This window comes from Chiloscyllium plagiosum, unplaced genomic scaffold (assembly GCF_037043375.1).
Source record: "Chiloscyllium plagiosum isolate Xiang-an unplaced genomic scaffold, Cpla_swu_hap1 HiC_scaffold_17, whole genome shotgun sequence".
Lineage (NCBI taxonomy): Eukaryota > Metazoa > Chordata > Chondrichthyes > Orectolobiformes > Hemiscylliidae > Chiloscyllium > Chiloscyllium plagiosum.
In genome coordinates, this window is record NW_028270155.1 from 5,086,144 (window position 1) to 5,106,832 (window position 20,689).

General features: G+C 49.4%; 1 protein-coding gene across 1 annotated transcript in view; it reads right to left on the bottom strand.

Moving 5' to 3' along the window:
• The window catches only part of LOC122558202 (cocaine esterase-like), a 145,417-nt gene extending 138,616 nt beyond the window's left edge, over positions 1–6,801 (bottom strand). Inside the window, exon 1 of the mRNA XM_087995697.1 lies at positions 6,525–6,801. Within this exon, the coding sequence (XP_087851823.1) occupies positions 6,525–6,594 (70 nt within the window). The 5' untranslated portion in view covers positions 6,595–6,801. The remainder of the gene's footprint in view (positions 1–6,524) is intronic.
• Positions 6,802–20,689: the final 13,888 nt, after the last annotated feature.

Below are 20,689 nucleotides of genomic sequence, written 5' to 3' on the forward strand. Positions count from 1 at the left end.
TCTCCTTCCCTCTCTCTCTCTCTCTCCTTCCCTCTCTCTCCTTCACTCTCTCCTTCCCTCTCTCTCTCTCCCTCACTCTCTCTCCTTCCCTCTCTCTCTCCCTCACTCTCTCCTCCCCTCTCTCTCCCTCACTCTGTCTCCTTCCCTTTCTCTCCCCTTCCCTCTCTCTCCCTCACTCTCTCTCCTTCCCTCTCTCTCCCTCACTCTCTCTCCTTCCCTCTCTCTCCCTCACTCTCTCTCCTTCCCTCTCTCTCCCTCACTCTCTCTCCTTCCCGCTCTCCCTCACTCTCTCTCCTTCCATCTCTCCCTCTCCTTCCTTCTCTCTCCCTCACTCTCTCTCCTTTCCTCTCTCACTCTCTCTCTCCCTCTCTCTCTCTCCTTCCCTCCCTCTCTCTCCTTCCCTCCCTCTCTCTCCTTCCCTCTCAATCTCTCTCCCTTCCCTCTCTCTCCCTCACTGTCTCTCCTTCCCTCTCTCCCTCACTGTCTCTCCTTCCCTCTCTCTCCCTCACTCTCTCTCCTTCCCTCTCTCTCCCTCACTCTCTCTTCTTCCCTCTCTCTCTCCCTCACTCTCTCTCCTTCCCTCTCTCTCTCCCTCACTCTCTCTCCCCTTCCCTCTCTCTCTCCTTCCCCATCTCTCCCTCCCTCACTCTCTCTCCTTCCCTCTCTCTCTCCCTCACTCTCTCTCCTTCCCTCTCTCTCTCCCTCACTCTCTCTCCTTCCCTCTCTCTCCCCTTCCATCTCTCTCTCCTTCCCCATCTCTCTCCCTTCCTCACTCTCTCTCCTTCCCGCTCTCTCTCCCTCACTCTCTCTCCTTCCCTCACTCTCTCTCCTTACCCCTCTCTGTCCTTCCCCCTCTCTCTCCTTCCCTCACTCTCTCTCCTTCCCTCTCTCTCTCCTACCCTCACTCTCTCCTACCCCCACTCTCTCTTCTTCCCTCTCTCTCCCTCACTGTCTCTCCTTCCCTCTCTCTCCCTCAGTCTCTCCTTCCCTCTCTCTCTCCTTCCCTCTCTCTCCCCTTATCTCTCTCTCTCCCCTTCCCTCTCTCTCTCCCCTTCCCTCTCTCTCTCCCTCAGTCTCTCTCCTTCCCCCTCTCTCTCTCCCTCAGTCTCTCTCCTTCCCTCTCTCTCTCCTTCCCTCTCTCTCCCTCACTCTCTCTCCTTCCCTCTCTCTCTCTCCCTCACTCTCTCTCCTGACCTCTCTCTCTCTCCCTCAGTCTCTCTCCCTCACTCTCTCTCTCCCTCACTCTCTCCCCTTCCCTCTCTCTCTCCTTCCCTCTCTCTCTCCTTCCCCATCTCTCTCCCTCCCTCACTCTCTCTCCTTCCCTCTCTCCTTCCCTCACTCTCTCTCCTTACCCCTCTCTCTCCTTCCCTCACTCTCTCTCCTTCCCTCACTCTCTCTCCTTCCCTCTCTCTCTCCTACCCTCACTCTCTCCTACCCTCACTCTCTCTCCTTCCCTCTCTCTCCCTCACTGTCTCTCCTTCCCTCTCTCTCCTTCCCTCTCTCTCTCCTTCCCCCTCTCTCTCCCTCAGTTTCTTTCCTTCCCTCTCTCTCTCCTTCCCTCTCTCCCTCCCTCAGTCTCTCTCCTTCCCTCTCTCCCTCAGTCTCTCTCCTTCCTTCCCTCTCTCTCTCTCCTTCAGTCTCTCCCCTTCCCTCTCTCTCTCCCTCATTCTCTCTCTTTCCCCCTCTCTCTCTCCCTCAGTCTCTCTCCTTCCCTCTCTCTCCCTCACTCTCTCCTTCCCTCTCTCTCCCTCACTCTCTCTCCTTCCCTCTCTCTCCCTCACTCTCTCTCCTTCCCATTCTCTCTCTCCCTCACTCTCTCTCCTGACCTCTCTCTCCCTCACTCTCTCTCCTTCCCTCTCTCTCCCTCACTCTCTCTCCTTCCCTCTCTCTCCCTCACTCTCTCTCCTTCCCTCCCTCTCCCCTTCCCTCTCTCTCTCCTTCCCTCTCTCTCCCTCACTCTCTCTCCTTCCCTCTCTCTCCTTCCCTCTCTCTCTCTCCCTCAGTCTCTCTCCTTCCCCCACTCTCTCCCTCAGTCTCTCTCCTTCCCCCACTCTCTCCCTCAGTCTCTCTCCTTCCCTCTCTCTCTCCCCCTCAGTCTCTCTCCTTCCCTCTCTCTCTCACCCCCTCAGTCTCTCTCTCCCTCAGTCTCTCTCCTTCCCTTTCTCCCTTCCTCAGTTTCTTCCTTCCCTCTCTCTCTCCTTCCCTCTCTCCCTCCCTCAGTCTCTCTCCTTCCCTCTCTCCCTCAGTCTCTCTCCTTCCTTTCCTCTCTCTCTCTCGTTCAGTCTCTCCCCTTCCCTCTCTCTCTTCCTCAGTCTCTCTCCTTCCCTCTCTTCCTCAGTCTCTCTCCTTCCCTCTCTCTCTCTCCCCCTCAGTCTCTCTCCTTCCCTCTCTCTCCCTCAGTCTCTCTCCTTCCCCTCTCTCCCCCTCAGTCTCTCTCCTTCCCCCCTCCCTCCCTCAGTCTCTCTCCTTCCCCATCTCCCTCCCTCAGTCTCTCTCCTTCCCCCTCTCCCTCCCTCAGTCTCTCTCCTTCCCTCTCTCCCTCCCTCAGTCTCTCTCCCTCACTCTCTCCTTCCCTCTCTCTCTCCTTCCCTCTCTCTCTCCCTCACTCTCTCTCCTTCCCTCTCTCTCTCCCTCACTCTCTCCTTCACTCTCTCCTTCCCTCACTCTCTCTCTCTCCCTCACTCGCTCTCCTTCCCTCCCACTCTCCTTCACTCCCTCCTTCCCTCTCTCTCTCCCTCACTCTCTCTCCTTCCCTCTCTCTCCTTCCCTCTCTCTCTCCCTCACTCTCTCCTTCCCTCTCTCTCTCTCTCTCCTTCCCTCTCTCTCCTTCACTCTCTCCTTCCCTCTCTCTCTCTCCCTCACTCTCTCTCCTTCCCTCTCTCTCTCCCTCACTCTCTCCTCCCCTCTCTCTCCCTCACTCTGTCTCCTTCCCTTTCTCTCCCCTTCCCTCTCTCTCCCTCACTCTCTCTCCTTCCCTCTCTCTCCCTCACTCTCTCTCCTTCCCTCTCTCTCCCTCACTCTCTCTCCTTCCCTCTCTCTCCCTCACTCTCTCTCCTTCCCTCTCTCCCTCACTCTCTCTCCTTCCATCTCTCCCTCTCCTTCCTTCTCTCTCCCTCACTCTCTCTCCTTTCCTCTCTCACTCTCTCTCTCCCTCTCTCTCTCTCCTTCCCTCCCTCTCTCCTTCCCTCCCTCTCTCTCCTTCCCTCTCAATCTCTCTCCCTTCCCTCTCTCTCCCTCACTGTCTCTCCTTCCCTCTCTCCCTCACTGTCTCTCCTTCCCTCTCTCTCCCTCACTCTCTCTCCTTCCCTCTCTCTCCCTCACTCTCTCTTCTTCCCTCTCTCTCTCCCTCACTCTCTCTCCTTCCCTCTCTCTCTCCCTCACTCTCTCTCCCCATCCCTCTCTCTCTCCTTCCCCATCTCTCCCTCCCTCACTCTCTCTCCTTCCCTCTCTCTCCTTCCCTCTCTCTCTCCCTCACTCTCTCTCCTTCCCTCTCTCTCCCCTTCCATCTCTCTCTCCTTCCCCATCTCTCTCCCTTCCTCACTCTCTCTCCTTCCCGCTCTCTCTCCCTCACTCTCTCTCCTTCCCTCACTCTCTCTCCTTACCCCTCTCTGTCCTTCCCCCTCTCTCTCCTTCCCTCACTCTCTCTCCTTCCCTCTCTCTCTCCTACCCTCACTCTCTCCTACCCCCACTCTCTCTTCTTCCCTCTCTCTCCCTCACTGTCTCTCCTTCCCTCTCTCTCCCTCAGTCTCTCCTTCCCTCTCTCTCTCCTTCCCTCTCTCTCCCCTTCCCTCTCTCTCTCCCCTTCCCTCTCTCTCTCCCCTTCCCTCTCTCTCTCCCTCAGTCTCTCTCCTTCCCCCTCTCTCTCTCCCTCAGTCTCTCTCCTTCCCTCTCTCTCCTTCCCTCTCTCTCCCTCACTCTCTCTCCTTCCCTCTCTCTCCTTCCCTCTCTCTCTCTCCCTCACTCTCTCTCCTGACCTCTCTCTCCTTCCCTCTCTCTCTCTCCCTCACTCTCTCTCCTGACCTCTCTCTCTCTCCCTCAGTCTCTCTCCCTCACTCTCTCTCTCCCTCACTCTCTCCCCTTCCCTCTCTCTCTCCTTCCCCCTCTCTCTCCTTCCCCATCTCTCTCCCTCCCTCACTCTCTCTCCTTCCCTCTCTCTCTCCTTCCCTCACTCTCTCTCCTTCCCTCTCTCTCTCCTTCCCTCACTCTCTCTCCTTACCCCTCTCTCTCCTTCCCTCACTCTCTCCTTCCCCCCTCTCTCCTTCCCTCACTCTCTCTCCTTCCCTCTCTCTCTCCTACCCTCACTCTCTCCTACCCTCACTCTCTCTCCTTCCCTCTCTCTCCCTCACTGTCTCTCCTTCCCTCTCTCTCCTTCCCTCTCTCTCTCCGTCCCCCTCTCTCTCCCTCAGTTTCTTTCCTTCCCTCTCTCTCTCCTTCCCTCTCTCCCTCCCTCAGTCTCTCTCCTTCCCTCTCTCCCTCAGTCTCTCTCCTTCCTTCCCTCTCTCTCTCTCCTTCAGTCTCTCCCCTTCCCTCTCTCTCTCCCTCATTCTCTCTCTTTCCCCCTCTCTCTCTCCCTCAGTCTCTCTCCTTCCCTCTCTCTCCCTCACTCTCTCCTTCCCTCTCTCTCCCTCACTCTCTCTCCTTCCCTCTCTCTCCCTCACTCTCTCTCCTTCCCATTCTCTCTCTCCCTCACTCTCTCTCCTGACCTCTCTCTCCCTCACTCTCTCTCCTTCCCTCTCTCTCCCTCACTCTCTCTCCTTCCCTCTCTCTCCCTCACTCTCTCTCCCTCACTCTCTCTCCTTCCCTCCCTCTCCCCTTCCCTCTCTCTCCCTCACTGTCTCTCCTTCCCTCTCTCTCCTTCCCTCTCTCTCTCCCTCACTCTCTCTCCTTCCCTCACTCTCTCTCCTTACCCCTCTCTCTCCTTCCCTCACTCTCTCTTTCCCCCCTCTCTCCTTCCCTCACTCTCTCCTTCCCTCACTCTCTCCTAACCTCACTCTCTCTCCTTCCCTCTCTCTCCCTCATTGTCTCTCCTTCCCTCTCTCTCTCCTTCCCTCTCTCTCCCCTTCCCTCACTCTCTCTCTCCCTCACTCTCTCCCCTTCCCTCTCTCTCTCCTTCCCCCTCTCTCTCCTTCCCCATCTCTCTCCCTCCCTCACTCTCTCTCCTTCCCTCTCTCTCTCCTTCCCTCACTCTCTCTCCTTACCCCTCTCTCTCCTTCCCTCACTCTCTCTCCTTCCCCCCTCTCTCCTTCCCTCACTCTCTCTCCTTCCCTCTCTCTCTCCTACCCTCACTCTCTCCTACCCTCACTCTCTCTCCTTCCCTCTCTCTCCCTCACTGTCTCTCCTTCCCTCTCTCTCCTTCCCTCTCTCTCTCCTTCCCCCTCTCTCTCCCTCAGTTTCTTTCCTTCCCTCTCTCTCCTTCCCTCTCTCCCTCCCTCAGTCTCTCTCCTTCCCTCTCTCCCTCAGTCTCTCTCCTTCCTTCCCTCTCTCTCTCTCCTTCAGTCTCTCCCCTTCCCTCTCTCTCTCCCTCATTCTCTCTCTTTCCCCCTCTCTCTCTCCCTCAGTCTCTCTCCTTCCCTCTCTCTCCCTCACTCTCTCCTTCCCTCTCTCTCCCTCACTCTCTCTCCTTCCCTCTCTCTCCCTCACTCTCTCTCCTTCCCATTCTCTCTCTCCCTCACTCTCTCTCCTGACCTCTCTCTCCCTCACTCTCTCTCCTTCCCTCTCTCTCCCTCACTCTCTCTCCTTCCCTCTCTCTCCCTCACTCTCTCTCCCTCACTCTCTCTCCTTCCCTCCCTCTCCCCTTCCCTCTCTCTCCCTCACTGTCTCTCCTTCCCTCTCTCTCCTTCCCTCTCTCTCTCCCTCACTCTCTCTCCTTCCCTCACTCTCTCTCCTTACCCCTCTCTCTCCTTCCCTCACTCTCTCTCCTTCCCCCTCTCTCTCCTTCCCTCACTCTCTCCTTCCCTCACTCTCTCCTAACCTCACTCTCTCTCTCCTTCCCTCTCTCTCCCTCATTGTCTCTCCTTCCCTCTCTCTCCTTCCCTCTCTCTCCCTCAGTCTCTCGTTCCCTCTCTCTCTCCTTCCCTCTCTCTCTCCTTCCCTCTCTCTCCCCTTCCCTCTCTCTCTCCCCTTCCCTCTCTCTCCCCTTCCCTCTCTCTCTCCCTCAGTCTCTCTCCTTCCCTCTCTCTCCCTCAGTCTCTCTCCTTCCCTCTCTCTCTCCCTCAGTCTCTCTCCTTCCCCCTCTCTCTCTCCCTCAGTCTCTCTCCTTCCCTCTCTCTCTCCCTCAGTCTCTCTCCTTCCCTCTCTCTCCCTCAGTCTCTCTCCCTCACTCTCTCTCTTCCTCACTCATTCCTTCCCTCTCCCTCAGTCTCTCCTTCCCTCTCTCTCCCTCAGTCTCTCTCCCTCCCTCCTTCCCTCTCTCCCTCTGTCTCTCCTTCCCTCTCTCCCTCCCTCTCTCCCTCAATCTCTCCTCCCCTCTCTCAGTCTCTCTCCTTCCCTCTTTCCCTTAGTCTCTCCTTCCCTCTCTCCCTCACCTGAGGTGTAGCCCAGCGCCACAGCAGTGAGCAGGGCACAGACCAGGCTCTGGCCAGGATGCGTCGCCATTTGGCTCTGATGTTGCTGTGGGCAGGGAGCGCGGCTCCGGTCGGGACTCCGCAATCTCTCGGGCTGCCTGATGGGTCGCGGGGCTTTGCAGGACTCTCCCTGAAACCGACAGTCGGTAGAATTGCGTCGGAGCCAGGACAGGGACAAAGGTGAAAAAGAAAACTCCACAGAGCGAGCGAGAGAGAGGTGTGTCCCTGTCCCAACCCCAGCCCGAAGGTCAGGGACACACTGGGAATGTCTCTAGAAATAACAGCCTTTCAGATACAAAGCGTGCTGTGCTCTCTGAGGTCAGGCTGACAGAGAGAAGTGGTCAGGCTGACAGAGAGAAGTGGTCAGGCTGACAGAGAGAAGAGGTCAGGCTGACAGAGAGAAGTGGTCAGGCTGACAGAGAGAAGAGGTCAGGCTGACAGAGAGAAGTGGTCAGGCTGACAGAGAGAAGTGGTCAGGCTGACAGAGAGAAGAGGTCAGGCTGACAGAGAGAAGTGGTCAGGCTGACAGAGAGAAGTGGTCAGGCTGACAGAGAGAAGAGGTCAGGCTGACAGAGAGAAGTGGTCAGGCTGACAGAGAGAAGTGGTCAGGCTGACAGAGAGAAGAGGTCAGGCTGACAGAGAGAAGAGGTCAGACTGACAGAGAGAAGTGGTCAGGCTGACAGAGAGAAGAGGTCAGGCTGACAGAGAGAAGAGGTCAGGCTGACAGAGAGAAGTGGTCAGGCTGACAGAGAGAAGAGGTCAGGCTGACAGAGAGAAGTGGTCAGGCTGACAGAGAGAAGAGGTCAGGCTGACAGAGAGAAGTGGTCAGGCTGACAGAGAGAAGTGGTCAGGCTGACAGAGAGAAGAGGTCAGGCTGACAGAGAGAAGAGGTCAGGCTGACAGAGAGAAGTGGTCAGACTGACAGAGAGAAGTGGTCAGGCTGACAGAGAGAAGTGGTCAGGCTGACAGAGAGAAGAGGTCAGGCTGACAGAGAGAAGTGGTCAGGCTGACAGAGAGAAGAGGTCAGGCTGACAGAGAGAAGTGGTCAGGCTGACAGAGAGAAGTGGTCAGGCTGACAGAGAGAGAGAGAGAGGATGAGAGTGTGTGTGCGAGACAGTGAGAGAGAGAGAGAGACACACACACACAGAGAGTGAAAGTGAGAGTGTGTGTAGACAGTCTGAGAGAATTTAACTCTTACAGCAGTTTATTCCGTATACCGTATCAGTTGTATGACACTATGACCTTTTACTATAAATTCGTTGTCCTATGATCCTGCCCCACAACCACCCGATGAAAGGAGCAGCGCTTTGAAAGCTAGTGCTTCCAAACAAACCCGTTGGACTAGAACCTGGTGTTGTGTGATTTTTAACAGTGTGAGAGAAGTTAGAATCAACTCGGAGAAAGTGAGGACTGCAGATGCTGGAGATCAGAGCTGAAAAATGTGTTGCTGGAAAAGTGCAGCAGGTCAGGCAGCATCCAGGGAACAGGAGAATCGACGTTTTGGACATAAACCTGAAGAAGGGCTTATGCCCGAAACGTCGATTCTCCTGCTCCTTGGATGCTGCCTGACCTGCCGCGCTTTTCCAGCAACACATTTTCAGCTGAGAGAAGTTAGAGTTCACTGTTGAAATGGTGCTGTCGGTGAAGGAATCTCACCGCAGTGCAGGCTAAGTGTGTCAGTCTTTCTAAAGGGTTAGAATAGTTAGTTCACCTTATGGTTAGTACAGGGAGTTCAGAGAATAAGTACGTTAGTGGGGGCTATTTATTAGAAGGTAATAATTGTAACTTTTAGATAGCTAATTAAAATTTAATAGTAAACTTGCAGCCAATGGGGGCTAGTCATAAGAACTGAAATAACTGTGGATGCTGCAAATCAGAAACAAAAACAGAAGTTGCTGGAAAAGCTCAGCAAGTCCAGCAGCATCTGTGGAGAGAAACCAGAGTTAACGTTTCAGGTGCAGTGACCTTTCCTTAGAATAGTTCATAATTACATCTGCAGGAAGTGTACCCAGCTTCAGCTGCTCACTCAACAAGTGGATCTGTTTGAGAAGTAGTTGGAGACACAAGGCAATACAAATGGTGTACAGTGTCATGGATAGAGTTATAGAAATGTGGTCACAAAAAAAATACAGTCACAGCTAGATGGGAGAGTGAAGAAGGCGTTTGGTATGCTTTCCTTTATTGGTCAGAGTATTGAGTACAGGAGTTGGGAGGTCATGTTGCCGCTGTACAGGACATTGGTTAGGCCACTGTTGGAATATTGTGTGCAATTCTGATCTCCTTCCTATTGGAAAGATGTTGTGAAACTTGAAAGGGTTCAGGCAAGATTTACAAGGATGTTGCTGGTGTCGGAGGATTTGAGCTATAGTGAGAGGCTGAACAGGCTGGGGCTGTTTTCCCTGGAGCGTCAGAGGCTGAGGGGTGAACTTATAGAGGTTTACAAAATCATGAGGGACATGGATAGGATTAATAGACAAGGTCTTTTCCCTGGGGTGGAGGAGCCCAGAACCTAGAGGCCATAGGGGAAAGATATAAAAGAGACCTAAAGGGCAATGTTTTCACACAGAGAATGGTGCCCATGTGGAATGAGGTGCCAGAGGAAGTGGCAGAGGCTGGTACAATTGCAACATTTAAAAGGCATTTGGATGGGTATATGAATAGGAAGGGTTTGGAGGAATATGGGCTGGGTGCTGGCTGGTGGGACTAGATTGGGTTGGGATATCTGGTCGGCATGTATGAGTTGGATCAAACGGTCTGTTTCCATGCTGTACATCTGTATGACTCTATAGTGACTGTTTACACAGGGCAGGCAGTTAGTGCAGGAGTCCCTGCAGCTTCCCCTATCAACGAGGTATTCTATTTTGGATACCGATGAGGGCTTGGCTCATTTGGTGACAGCAGCAGCAATAGCCACTGCAGTGGCACCACAGCTGGTCCTGCTGTACAGAGGAGGGATAGAGCATAGTAGAGTAATAGTAATTAGAGATTCAATAGGCAGGGACACAGGTGCTTCTGTGGCTGCAAGAGAGACTCCAGCAAGGGTATGATGCCTCTCTGGTGCCAGGGTCATGGATGTCTCTGAGCAGGTAATGGACATCATGAAATGGGAGGGTAAACAGACAGAAGTCTGTGGGCGGCACGGTGGCACAGTGGTTAGCACTGCTGCCTCACAGCGCCAGAGACCCGGGTTCAACTCCCGCCTCAGGCGACTGACTGTGTGGAGTTTGCACGTTCTCCCTGTGTCTGCGTGGGTTTCCTCCGGGTGCTCCGGTTTCCTCCCACAGTCCAAAGATGTGCAGGTCAGGTGAATTGGCCATGCTAAATTGCCCGTAGTGTTAGGTAAGGGGTAAATGTAGGGGTATGGGTGGGTTGCGCTTCGGTGGGGCGGTGTGGACTTGTTGGACCGAAGGGCCTGTTTCCACACTGTATGTAATCTAATCTAAAAAAGTCATTGTCCACATTGGCACAAGTGACATGGGTAGGAAGAATGACACGGTCCTGCAATGACAATTCAGAGAGTTAGGTAGTAAATTTAAAAGCAGGACTTCTAGGGTAGTAATCTCAGGTTTACTCCCCATGCTACATGCTACTGAGGCTAGGAACAGAGACAGAGTACAATTGAACACATGGGTAAAGAGCTGGGTGGGGGTGGGGGGGGTGGGGGTGGGTTGGGGTCTTCAAATATGTGGATCATTGGGATGCCTTCCAGAGAAAGTGAGACCTGCACAAGAAGGACGGGTTATATCTAAACTGAAGAGGCACCAATATCCTGGCGGGGTTTCTATAGTGCTACTCAGGAAGGTTTAAACTGGTGTGACAGTGGGTGGGAATGAAGCAGCAGGTCAGTAAGTATGGAGAGTGGGGAAGAGCTTGAGACTAAGGCAAATATAGTTAAGAGGAAGGGCAGTCAGGGAGACGTTGTTGAGCTGAGCAGAACTGGAGGCTTAGACCGCACTTGCTCCAATGGAAGGAGTATAACAGGTAAAACAGGTGAACGTAGAGCCCAGATTAATGCATGCAATTATGATGCTGTTGCTATCACAGAGACATGGTTGGAAGAGGGGCAGGACTGGCAGCTTAACATTCCAGACTATCAGTGGAGGAAGCAAAACAGGTGGGGGAATTGCATCACTGATTATGGAGCATATCACAGCTGTGTTGCAAGAGGACATCCTAGAGGGATCTTGCAGTGAGGTATTATGAGTAGAGCTCAGGAGTAGGAAGGGTGCAAACACAATGCTGGGATTGTACTACAGACCTCTCAGCTGCCAATGGGAGAAAGAGGAAAAGATATGTCGTCAGATTCTGGAAAGATGTGAAAATAACAGATTGGTTGTGGTGGCTGATTTTAACTTCCCCATATTGCCTGAAACTCCCTTACTGCTGGGAAGTTTGGGGAGTAATTTGTTCAGTATGTCTAGGAGGGTTTTTGAAACAGTGTGTGGATAGTCCAATGAGGGAAGGGGCCATATTGGACCTGGTATCGGGAAATGAGCCCAGCCAGATGATCAAAGTTTAAGTGGAGGAGCTTTTAGGAGTGGTGTTTTTGATATTTATGGATAAGGACAGGAGTGGACCTTGGATGAAGGTGTTAAATTGGATGAAGGTCAACTATAACTGAAGTAGGCAAGAATTGGTTATTGTGGATTGGGAGTGGCTGTTTGAGGGTAAATCCATATCTGACAACAGGAGTCTTTTAGGACCAGATGATTAGAGTGCAGGACAGGCATGTTCCTGTGAAAATGAAGGACGGGAATTACAGGATTTGGGAACCTTGGATGACAGAGGAAGTTATCAGCTTAGAATGTGTTGCTGGAAAAGTGCAGCAGGTCAGGAAGCATCCAAGGAGCAGGAGAATCGACGTCTCGGGCATGACCCAAGGGCTCATGTGTGAAACGTCGATTCTCCTGCTCCTTGGATGCTGCCTGACCTGCTGCGCTTTTCCAGCAACACATTTTCAGCTCTGATCTCCAGCATCTGCAGTCCTCACTTTCTCCTAGAAGTTATCAGCTTAGTCAACAAAATAGGAAGCATACCAAAGATCTAGGCAATTAAAAGCAAAGTCCTTGACGAATGTAGAGAATGTAGGAAGGAGCTCAAATGAGGAGTTAGGAGGGCTAAAAGGGGCCATGAAATGTCCATGGCCAACAGAGATAAGGAGAATCCCAAGACATTTTATATATATATATTAGGAGCAAGAGGGTAGTTAAGGAAAGACTTGAGGATAAAAGAACAAAGAACAAAAAACAAAGAGAATTTACAGCCCAGGAACACGCCCTTCGGCCCTCCAAGCCTGAGTCAATCCAAATCAATTGTCTAAACCTGTCGCCCAATTCCTAAGCATCTGTATCCCTCTGCTCTTCACCTACTCATGCATCTGTCCAGATGCAACTTAAATGAATCTACCATGCTTGCCTCTACCACCTCTGTTGGCAACGCATTCCAAACACCCACCACCCTCTGTTTGAAGTACTTGCCATGGGTATCCCCCTTAAACTTTCCACCTCTCACCTTGAAAGTGTGACCTCTCGTTATTGAATCCTTCACCCTGGGAAAAAGCTTGTCTCTATCCACTCTGTCTATACCCTTCATGATTTTGTAAACGTCAATCAGGACCCCCTCAATCTCCTTTTTTCTAATGAAATAAACCTAACCTACTCAACCTCTCTTAATAGCTAGCACCTTCCATACCAGGCAACATCCTCGTAAACCTTCTCTGCACCCTCTCCAAAACGTCCACATCCTTTTAGTAATGCGGCGATCAGAACTGTACACATTTTGTAAAGGAGGGGAGGTTATATGTTGAGCCAGAGAAAATGGATGAGATCCTTAATGAGTACTTTATATCAGTCTTCACCAAAGAGAGGGACGTGAGGGATGCTGAGGTTAGGGAAAGGTGTGCAAATACTCTCGGGCAGATCAACATAATGAAGAAGGAAATTGCAATGCAATGCATGAAGGTAGACAAGTCCCCAGGGCCAGATAAGATCTACCCCAGGATACTGTGGGAGGCAAAGAAGGAAATAGCTGGGGCCTTAACGGTATTTTTGCATCCTCTTTGGCCTCGGGTCCTGAAGACTGGAGAATGACCAAGGTTGTTGCTTTGAGAAAGGTAGGAAACAGAGATAATCCAAGTAATTACAGGCCGGTGAGCCTGATGTCAGTGATGGGGAAGTTGTAATGATGAAGTGCTTTGAAAGGTTAGTCACAGCTCATATCAACTCTAGCTTCCCAGCATGCCTTGATCCCTCGCAATTCACCTACCATTGCAACAGGTCCATGGCAGATGCCATCTCCCCAGCCCTAAACTCTTCCCTGGAACATTGGGATAGCAAAGATCCTACATCAGGCTCCTATTTATTGACTACAGCTCTGCCTTCAACATTATAATTCCAATCAAACTAAACTCCAAACTCTGAGACCTAGGTCTCAGCTCACCCCTCTGCAACTGGATCCTCGATTTCTTGACCCACAGAGACTGCAATCACTGGGAACATCTCCTCCATGACAATCCTCAACACCGGTGCCCCGCAAGGATGTCTACTCAGCCCTTTACTGTACTCCCTGTACACTCACCACTGTGTGGCCAAATTTGCTCCTAACTCTATCTACAAGTTTGCCAACAACACCGCTGTTGTCGGCTGGATATCAAACAATGATGAGATAGAGTACAGGAAAGAGACAGAGTGCTTGGTGGCAGGTGTAAAGACAACAATCTCTCCCTCAAAGTCAACAAAAGGTAACTGTTGGCCATTGATTTCAGGAAACAAGGTGAGGGCATGCCCTTGTCTACATCAATGGTGCTGAGATGGAGATAATCGACAGCATCAAATTCCCTGGAGTGATGGTCATCAACAATCTGTGCTGGACCACCCATAGTTGCTGAACAAAGAGAACTTGGAGTGCAGGTTCATAGCTTCTTGAAAGTGGAGTCGCAGGTAGATAGGATAGTGAAGAAGGCATTTGGTATGCTTTCCTTTATTGGTCGGAGTATTGAGTACAGGAGTTGGGAGGTCATGATTTGGCTGTACAGGACATTGGTTAGGCCACTGTTGGAATATTGTGTGCAATTCTGGTCTCCTTCCTATCAGAAAGATGTTGTGAAACTTGAAAGGGTTCAGAAAAGATTTACAAGGATGTTGCCAGGGTTGGAGGATTTGAGCTACAGGGAGAGGCTGAACAGGCTGGGGCTGTTTTCCCTGGAGCGTAGGAGACTGAGGGTGACCTTATAGAGTTTTGCAAAATTATGAGGGGCATGGATAGGATAAATAGACAATGTCTTTTCCCTGGGGTCGGGGAGTCCAGAACTAGAGGGCATAGGTTTAGGATGAGAGGGGAAAGATATAAAAGACACCTACGGGGCAACTTCTTCATGCAGAGGGTGGTAAGTGTATGGAATGAGCTGCCAGAGGAAGTGGTGGTCCTGGTACAATTCCAACATTTGAGAGGCATTTGGATGGGTATATGAATAGGAAGGGTTTGGAGGGATATGGACCGGGTGGGACTAGATTGGATTGGAATATCTGGTTGGCATGGACAGGTTGGACCGAAGGGTCTGTTTGCATGCTGTACATCTCTATGAATCTAGGAATAGGGGGTCATGAACTCGCTTTCTGATAGGGGATGTAGAGGCAAAACCCCTCAATCACAGATGTCATTAGCTTAATGTTCTGCATGGCAGTTTTGGAAGCAGCCTGTAATGTGTCAGAGAGGAAAGCATCCAACAAAGCCCTTGCATGTTTGAGGTTAAGGAACACATAAAAGAAATGTGATCGATGTGAGCCGGTTATTTAAGAGTCTCATGGAGAAACATTGAGAACACACAGTCACAGACACGCTCTGTGGCACACTCATCCAGGGAATGGAAATGTTTTCTAGAAGTGGGCGGCATGGTGGCACAGTGGTTGTGGGTGGCACGGTGGCACAGTGGTTAGCACTGCTGCCTCACAGCGCCAGAGACCTGGGTTCAATTCCTGTCTCAGGCCACTGACTGTGTGGAGTTTGCGCATTCTCCCCGTGTCTGCGTGGGTTTCCTCCCACAGTCCAAAAATGTGCAGGTTAGGTGAATTGGCCACGCTAAATTGCCTGTAGTTTTAGGTGCAGGGGTAAATGTAGGGGAATGGGTCTGGGTGGGTTGCGCTTCGGTGGGTCAGTGTGGACTTGTTGGGCCGAAGGGCCTGTTTCCACACTGTAAGTAATCTAATCTAATCTAATCAAGAGCTGTGACAACTGAACAAGAAACTTTCAGTTGGGAACATGAAGGTTGTTGAGGCTAAAAGGTTTGTTTCTTTATTTTTGTAATAGGTTGTGTTTTCTTTCCCTTTTGCATGTAATAGACTTGGTCATTCTTTTGTTTAAAGAACATTAACAGCTTCATATGATTGACTTCAATGACTGACCACCATGGTAACCAAATTGTAAAAATATAACTGCAGGTCTGTTGAGCCAGGTGTTACTCTGGGATCTGAGAACAATTGGGATCATCAAAATAAATATAATGGGCTGAAAGACCATCTACTTATACTGTAAACTTTCTATGTTCCAGGTTGATGATTTTTTCAAAACTTGATAAAGTTTGAGATGTAACAGAAGCAGGAGAGATTCAGTACCAAATGGTGATGCTGCAGGGCGACAGGCTGGGGTAATGGAACAAGAAGAAAGATGGGTCTAGAGAAGGTACGAATGGCAATAACTGAATCAACAGAAAGATCTTCTTTCTGAAAAAAACAATGGAAAAGAAGGTGAAGCTCCCAAATTGATGAGTAGATGATTACGTCTGCAAGGTTGTAAAGCGTTTAAGTGAAAGACGTGGTGCGATTCCTCCAGCTTTGTCAAAGTACAATAGGAAGCTGAGTACAATGGTCAGAGTGAGACGGAGACAAAAACAAGACAAGTTGCAGGAAGCTTGGAATCATTGCTGTGGACGATTGGAGAGGTTCAGGAAGAAGTTCACAAAAATGGAGGAGATTACATTGTGAACAGTGGGTACAAAAGACTAAACTCGAGGAGACGATGGCTTATTGGTATTATTGCTTGACTATTCATCAGGAGACCCAGGTAATGTTATGGAATCATAGAGTCATATAGCACAGAAACAGACCCTTCAGACCAACCAGGTATCCCAACCCAATCTAGTTCCATTTGCCAGCACTTGGCCCGTATCCCTCCAAACCCTTCCTATTCATATTCCCATCCAGATGTCTTTTAAATGTTGCAATTGTACCAGCCTCCACCACTTCCTCTGGCAACTCATTCCATACACGTACCACCCTCTGTGTGAAAATGTTGCCCCTTAGGTCCTTTTAAATCTTAACCCTCTCACCTTAAATCTATGCTCCTCTAGTTCTGGACTCACCCACCCCAAGGAAAAGACCTTGATATTCACCTATCCATACCCATCATGATTTTATAAACCTCTGTAAGATCACTCCTCAGTCTCTGACGCTCCAGGGAAAACAGTCCCAGCCTATTCAGCCTCTCCCAAAGCTCAAACCCACCAATCCTGGCAACTTCCTTGGAAATCTTTTCTGAACCCTTTCAAGTTTCACAACATCCTCCCAATAACAGGAATATCAGAATTGAAGATAAAAATCACACAACACCAGGTTATAGTCCAACAGGTTTAATTGGAAGCACTAGCTTTCGGAGTGCCGCTCCCTCATCAGGTGGTTGTGGAGGACACGATTGTAAGACACAGAATTTATAGCAAAAGTTTACAGTGTGATGTAACTGAAATTATACATTGAAAAATACCTTGATTGTCTGTTGAGCCTTTCATCTATTCGAATACCATGATAGTTTCACTTCTTTCATGTGTAAATCACAAAACCTTTTTTTAAAAGTTGCATTCTCAAGTTAGCTGTAACAACTGATGTTAGCTAGACAATATGTTGAAGGTGTTAGCCCCCTGTGTTCTCTGGCTATGCCATGATGTTTAGATTGATTCTAATCTAACAAGTGAGATAACGGAGTTTTACATGAATTCATGCAGTTTTTGAGCAAAGTACAATATAACTCTGCAAGTACAAATTCACCCCACAAAATATATGTGTGCATGTCTGTCTGTGTGTGTGCCTGTCTGGGTTGGAGGTTGTGAGTGTGAGAGAGAGTGTATATGAGTGTGTAGTGAGTGTCTTAAATCTGTGAGGGGGTGCATGTGTGAGTGCTTCCAATTAAACCTGTTGGACTATAACCTGGTGTTGTGTGGTTTTTAACTTTGTCCACCCCAGTCCAACACCGACATCTCCGAATCAGAATTGAATGCAGTACTTCAAAAGTGGCCTAACCAATATCCTGTAAAGCTGTAATGTGACCTCCCAATTCCTGTACTCAATACTCTGATCAATAAAGGAAACATCTTGTCTACCTGTGACTCTACTTTCAAGGAGCTATGAACCTGCAGTCCAAAGTCTCTTTGTTTAGTGACACTCCCCAAGACCCTACCATTAAATGTATAAGTCCTGCCCTGATTTGCCTTTCCAAATGCAGCACCTCACATTTATCTAAATTAAACTCCATCTGCCAGTCGGCAGCCCATTGACCCATCTGATCGCAGTTCCATTGAACTCTAAGGTAACCTTCTTCACTGTCCACTACACCTCCAAATTTGCTGTCATCTGCAAACTTACTAACCATACCTCCTATGTTCACATCCGAATCATTTATATAAATTCTGGGGACATGGGTTTGAAATGGGAAATTGAAGGGGATTGTTCCAGTGAGAAAGGGTGAGGGAAATGACAACTGGTCTGCTGAAACGAAGCTTTCATGAATGACCTTTTATAGTCTCACCAGCTCCGGAGATGTGTAATAACGTATCTGAGCAACTCGATGAGAAAATCTGTGTGTGTGGGGAAAGTGTTCACAGGGAAGCAGTTTGCAGGTATCGGAGACCAATTATACTTAAGCTTTTAGTTAATCAATCAAAGTTCAACAATTATGCTGATTTTTGCTAAGAAAATATAGTTAAGGGAATAAAGCTGAGAACTGGAGGCAGCCGTTTGTTAAAATATTATCTAGCGCTGGGGAATTTTTGAGATTAGCTTCAGCTTCATCATCTGAAAAAGTTGAGAGAAGTCTGTGTAGTTGTTTACTCTTTTTACTGTTGCGTCGACCATTGACCTCTAACATTTTAGCTTGTTACATTTTTATTACTTGGTGTTTAATAAACCTTCTGAATTTATGAGTTGAAGTGTTCAGTCTTGCCTTATATGGTTAAGTCTCATACAGACCTGGATCTGTCAATACTGGGGACTCTTTGTAAGTTAAAATGTTAAGTCAGATAATATTAATGATTCTCACTAAAAGTATTACCATGGCAGGGCGAGACTTTAGACTGAAATTCTGGTGTAAACAGGTGAAAAAAGGAGTTAAAGCACACAATAGTGTGTTTGGGAGTTTGTGAATTAAAACAACTGTATTTGGGGCATTAAGGTGAAACCAAACATAATCTTGCAGTAGGATGCTCAGTGAGACTGTGGATGAAATGGTGGTATCCCGAAGCTGCAGGAACAGTAGTGTCAGATTTCCAGATGCGTCATGGACAAAGTTAATAAATAAATCTGAAGGCCAGTGAAGGGACTGGAATTTGCTGGTAGATAGTGACATGAAGGGTGACCAACTCAGAGAATCTATGACTTCGTACATCTGTTGAATAAAGAAAGTAAATGATGTGCTTAACAGAATTAGTTCAATGCATCGAATGATTGAAGCAGAAAGAAATGCATTTTTTTTCTTTTGTAGCACAATACAGCCAGTTCGGAGTCAGTCCTCTGAACTGAGGAGATTATAAATCCCTTGCTTATATATTTTTTTCTATTTTGTTATCCTCACAGTACTGCTCTCCAGCAGTAGTGTGATTGTTTCCCCATGGCACGCATGTTTTGTGTGTGTGTGTGTGTAAGTGCAGGGACCCAGTAAAGACACTATTGTGCAAATAATTTTACTCCATACTTTCCACCATATTGTGGCCAGGAAAGCAGTAACAAGCAAAGCCCGACAGGGGTAATGCTTGTATGAGAAAGGTGAAGGGGGAGGGTAGGGATTAAATCAAAACAGAGTTGGAGGGGGAAAGGAGGCACTCCACCCCCACAGTGCCCACCTCTCCCTAAAGACATTTACAGAAGAAATACATTTTGTGCAGATGGAAAATGTTAAGTAACAAAGTAAACAGAATTAACACAAACAAAAGGAAAAGCAGGAGAAGACTTTATGTTGTGTCCAAACCACTTGGTGCTCTTCTATCCTGACCACTACCTCTCTCCTCCCAGAACAATGACAAGATTTCTCCTTATCCCAAGGTTCCCCATGGGACACTGGTTAGCAAGATTACATCTCATGGAATAAAGGGAGAACTAGCCATTTGGATACAGAACTGGCTCAAAGGTAGAAGACAGAGGGTGGTGGTGGAGGGTTGTTTTTCAGACTGGAGGCCTGTGACCAGCGGAGTGCCACAAGGATTGGTGCTGGGTCCACTACTTTTCATCATTTATATAAATGGTTTGGATGTGAGCTTAAGAGGTACAGTTAGTAAGTTTGCAGATGACACCAAAATTGGAGGTGTAGTGGACAGCGAAGAGGGTTACCTCAGATTACAACGGGATCTGGATCAGATGGGCCAATGGGCTGAGAAGTGGCAGATGGAGTTTAACTCAGATATATGCGAAGTGCTGCATTTTGGGAAAGCAAATCTTAGCAGGACTTATATACTTAATGGTAAGGTCCTAGGGAGTGTTGCTGAACAAAGAGACCTTGGAGTGCAGGTTCATAGCTCCTTGAAAGTAGAGTCGCAGGTAGATAGGATAGTGAAGAAGGTGTTTGGTATGCTTTCCTTTATTGGTCAGAGTATTGAGTACAGGAGTTGGGAGGTCATGTTGCGGCTGTACAGGACATTGGTTAGGCCACTGTTGGAATATTGCGTGCAATTCTAGTCTCCTTCCTATCGGAAAGATGTTGTGAAACTTGAAAGGGTTCAGAAAACATTTACAAGGATGTTGTCAGGATTGGAGGATTTGAGCTATAGGGTGAGGCTAAACAGGCTGGGGCTGTTTTCCCTGGAGCGTCAGAGGCTGAGGGGAGGACCTTAGAGGTTTACAAAATTATGAGGGGCATGGATAGGATAAATAGGCAAAGTCTTTTCCCTGGGGTTGGGGAGTCCAGAACTAGAGGGCATAGGTTTAGGGTGAGAGGGGAAAGATGTAAAAGAGACCTAAGGGGCAACGTTTTCACACAGAGGGTGGTACGTGTATGGAATGAGCTGCCAGAGGATGTGGTGGAGGCTGGTACAATTGTAACATTTGAGAGGCATTTGGATGGGTATATGAATAGGAAGGGTTGGAGGGATATGGGCCGGCAGGTGGGACTAGATTGGATTGGGATATCTGGTTGGCATGGACGGGTTGGACCGAAGGGTCTGTTTCCATGCTGTACATCTCTATGACTCTATGTTCATCCAACCTCACTAGTCTCCACTTTCAAAGGACTACTGTCTGCCATTTCCACCATCTCCAGCAGGACTGCCATCACCAAAGACATCCTCCCCTCCCATCTGGGTCAGCATTCCGCAGGGACTGTTCCCTCTGTCACACTCTGGTGTGGTACAGTAGTAGTGTCCCTACCTCTGAAGCCAGGAGACCTGGGAGATTGTTGGAGGATCAGGAAGTTGCCTGTCGCTACTGCTCAATGGAAGAGGAGGAGTGAACCTGAATGCTGCTTACTCCCCTCCCCCCCCCCCTCTCCTGACTCCCACCCAACCCCAGGACTGTTTTGGTGCTGCCTGGACACCCCCCACCGGTTCTGTGAGCAGTGCTGCCTGGGGCATTTTGTTTTGCCTGATGGGAGCCTCGGATGACCGCCTGGAGAGGAGGAGGAGGGCTCAGTGATGGCGATGGGGTTGGCACGGAGTCAGTCTCCAGTCTCCAGTCTCCAGATGCAGTTTAATGTGGATAAATGTGTGGTTATCCACTTTGGTGGCAAGAACAGGAAGGCAGATTACTACCTCAATGGAATCAATTTAGGTAAAGGGGCAGTACAGAGAGATCTGGGTGTTCTTGTACACCAGTCAATGAAGGCAAGCATGCAGGTACAGCAGATAGTGAAGAAAGCTAATAGCATGTTGTCCTTCATAA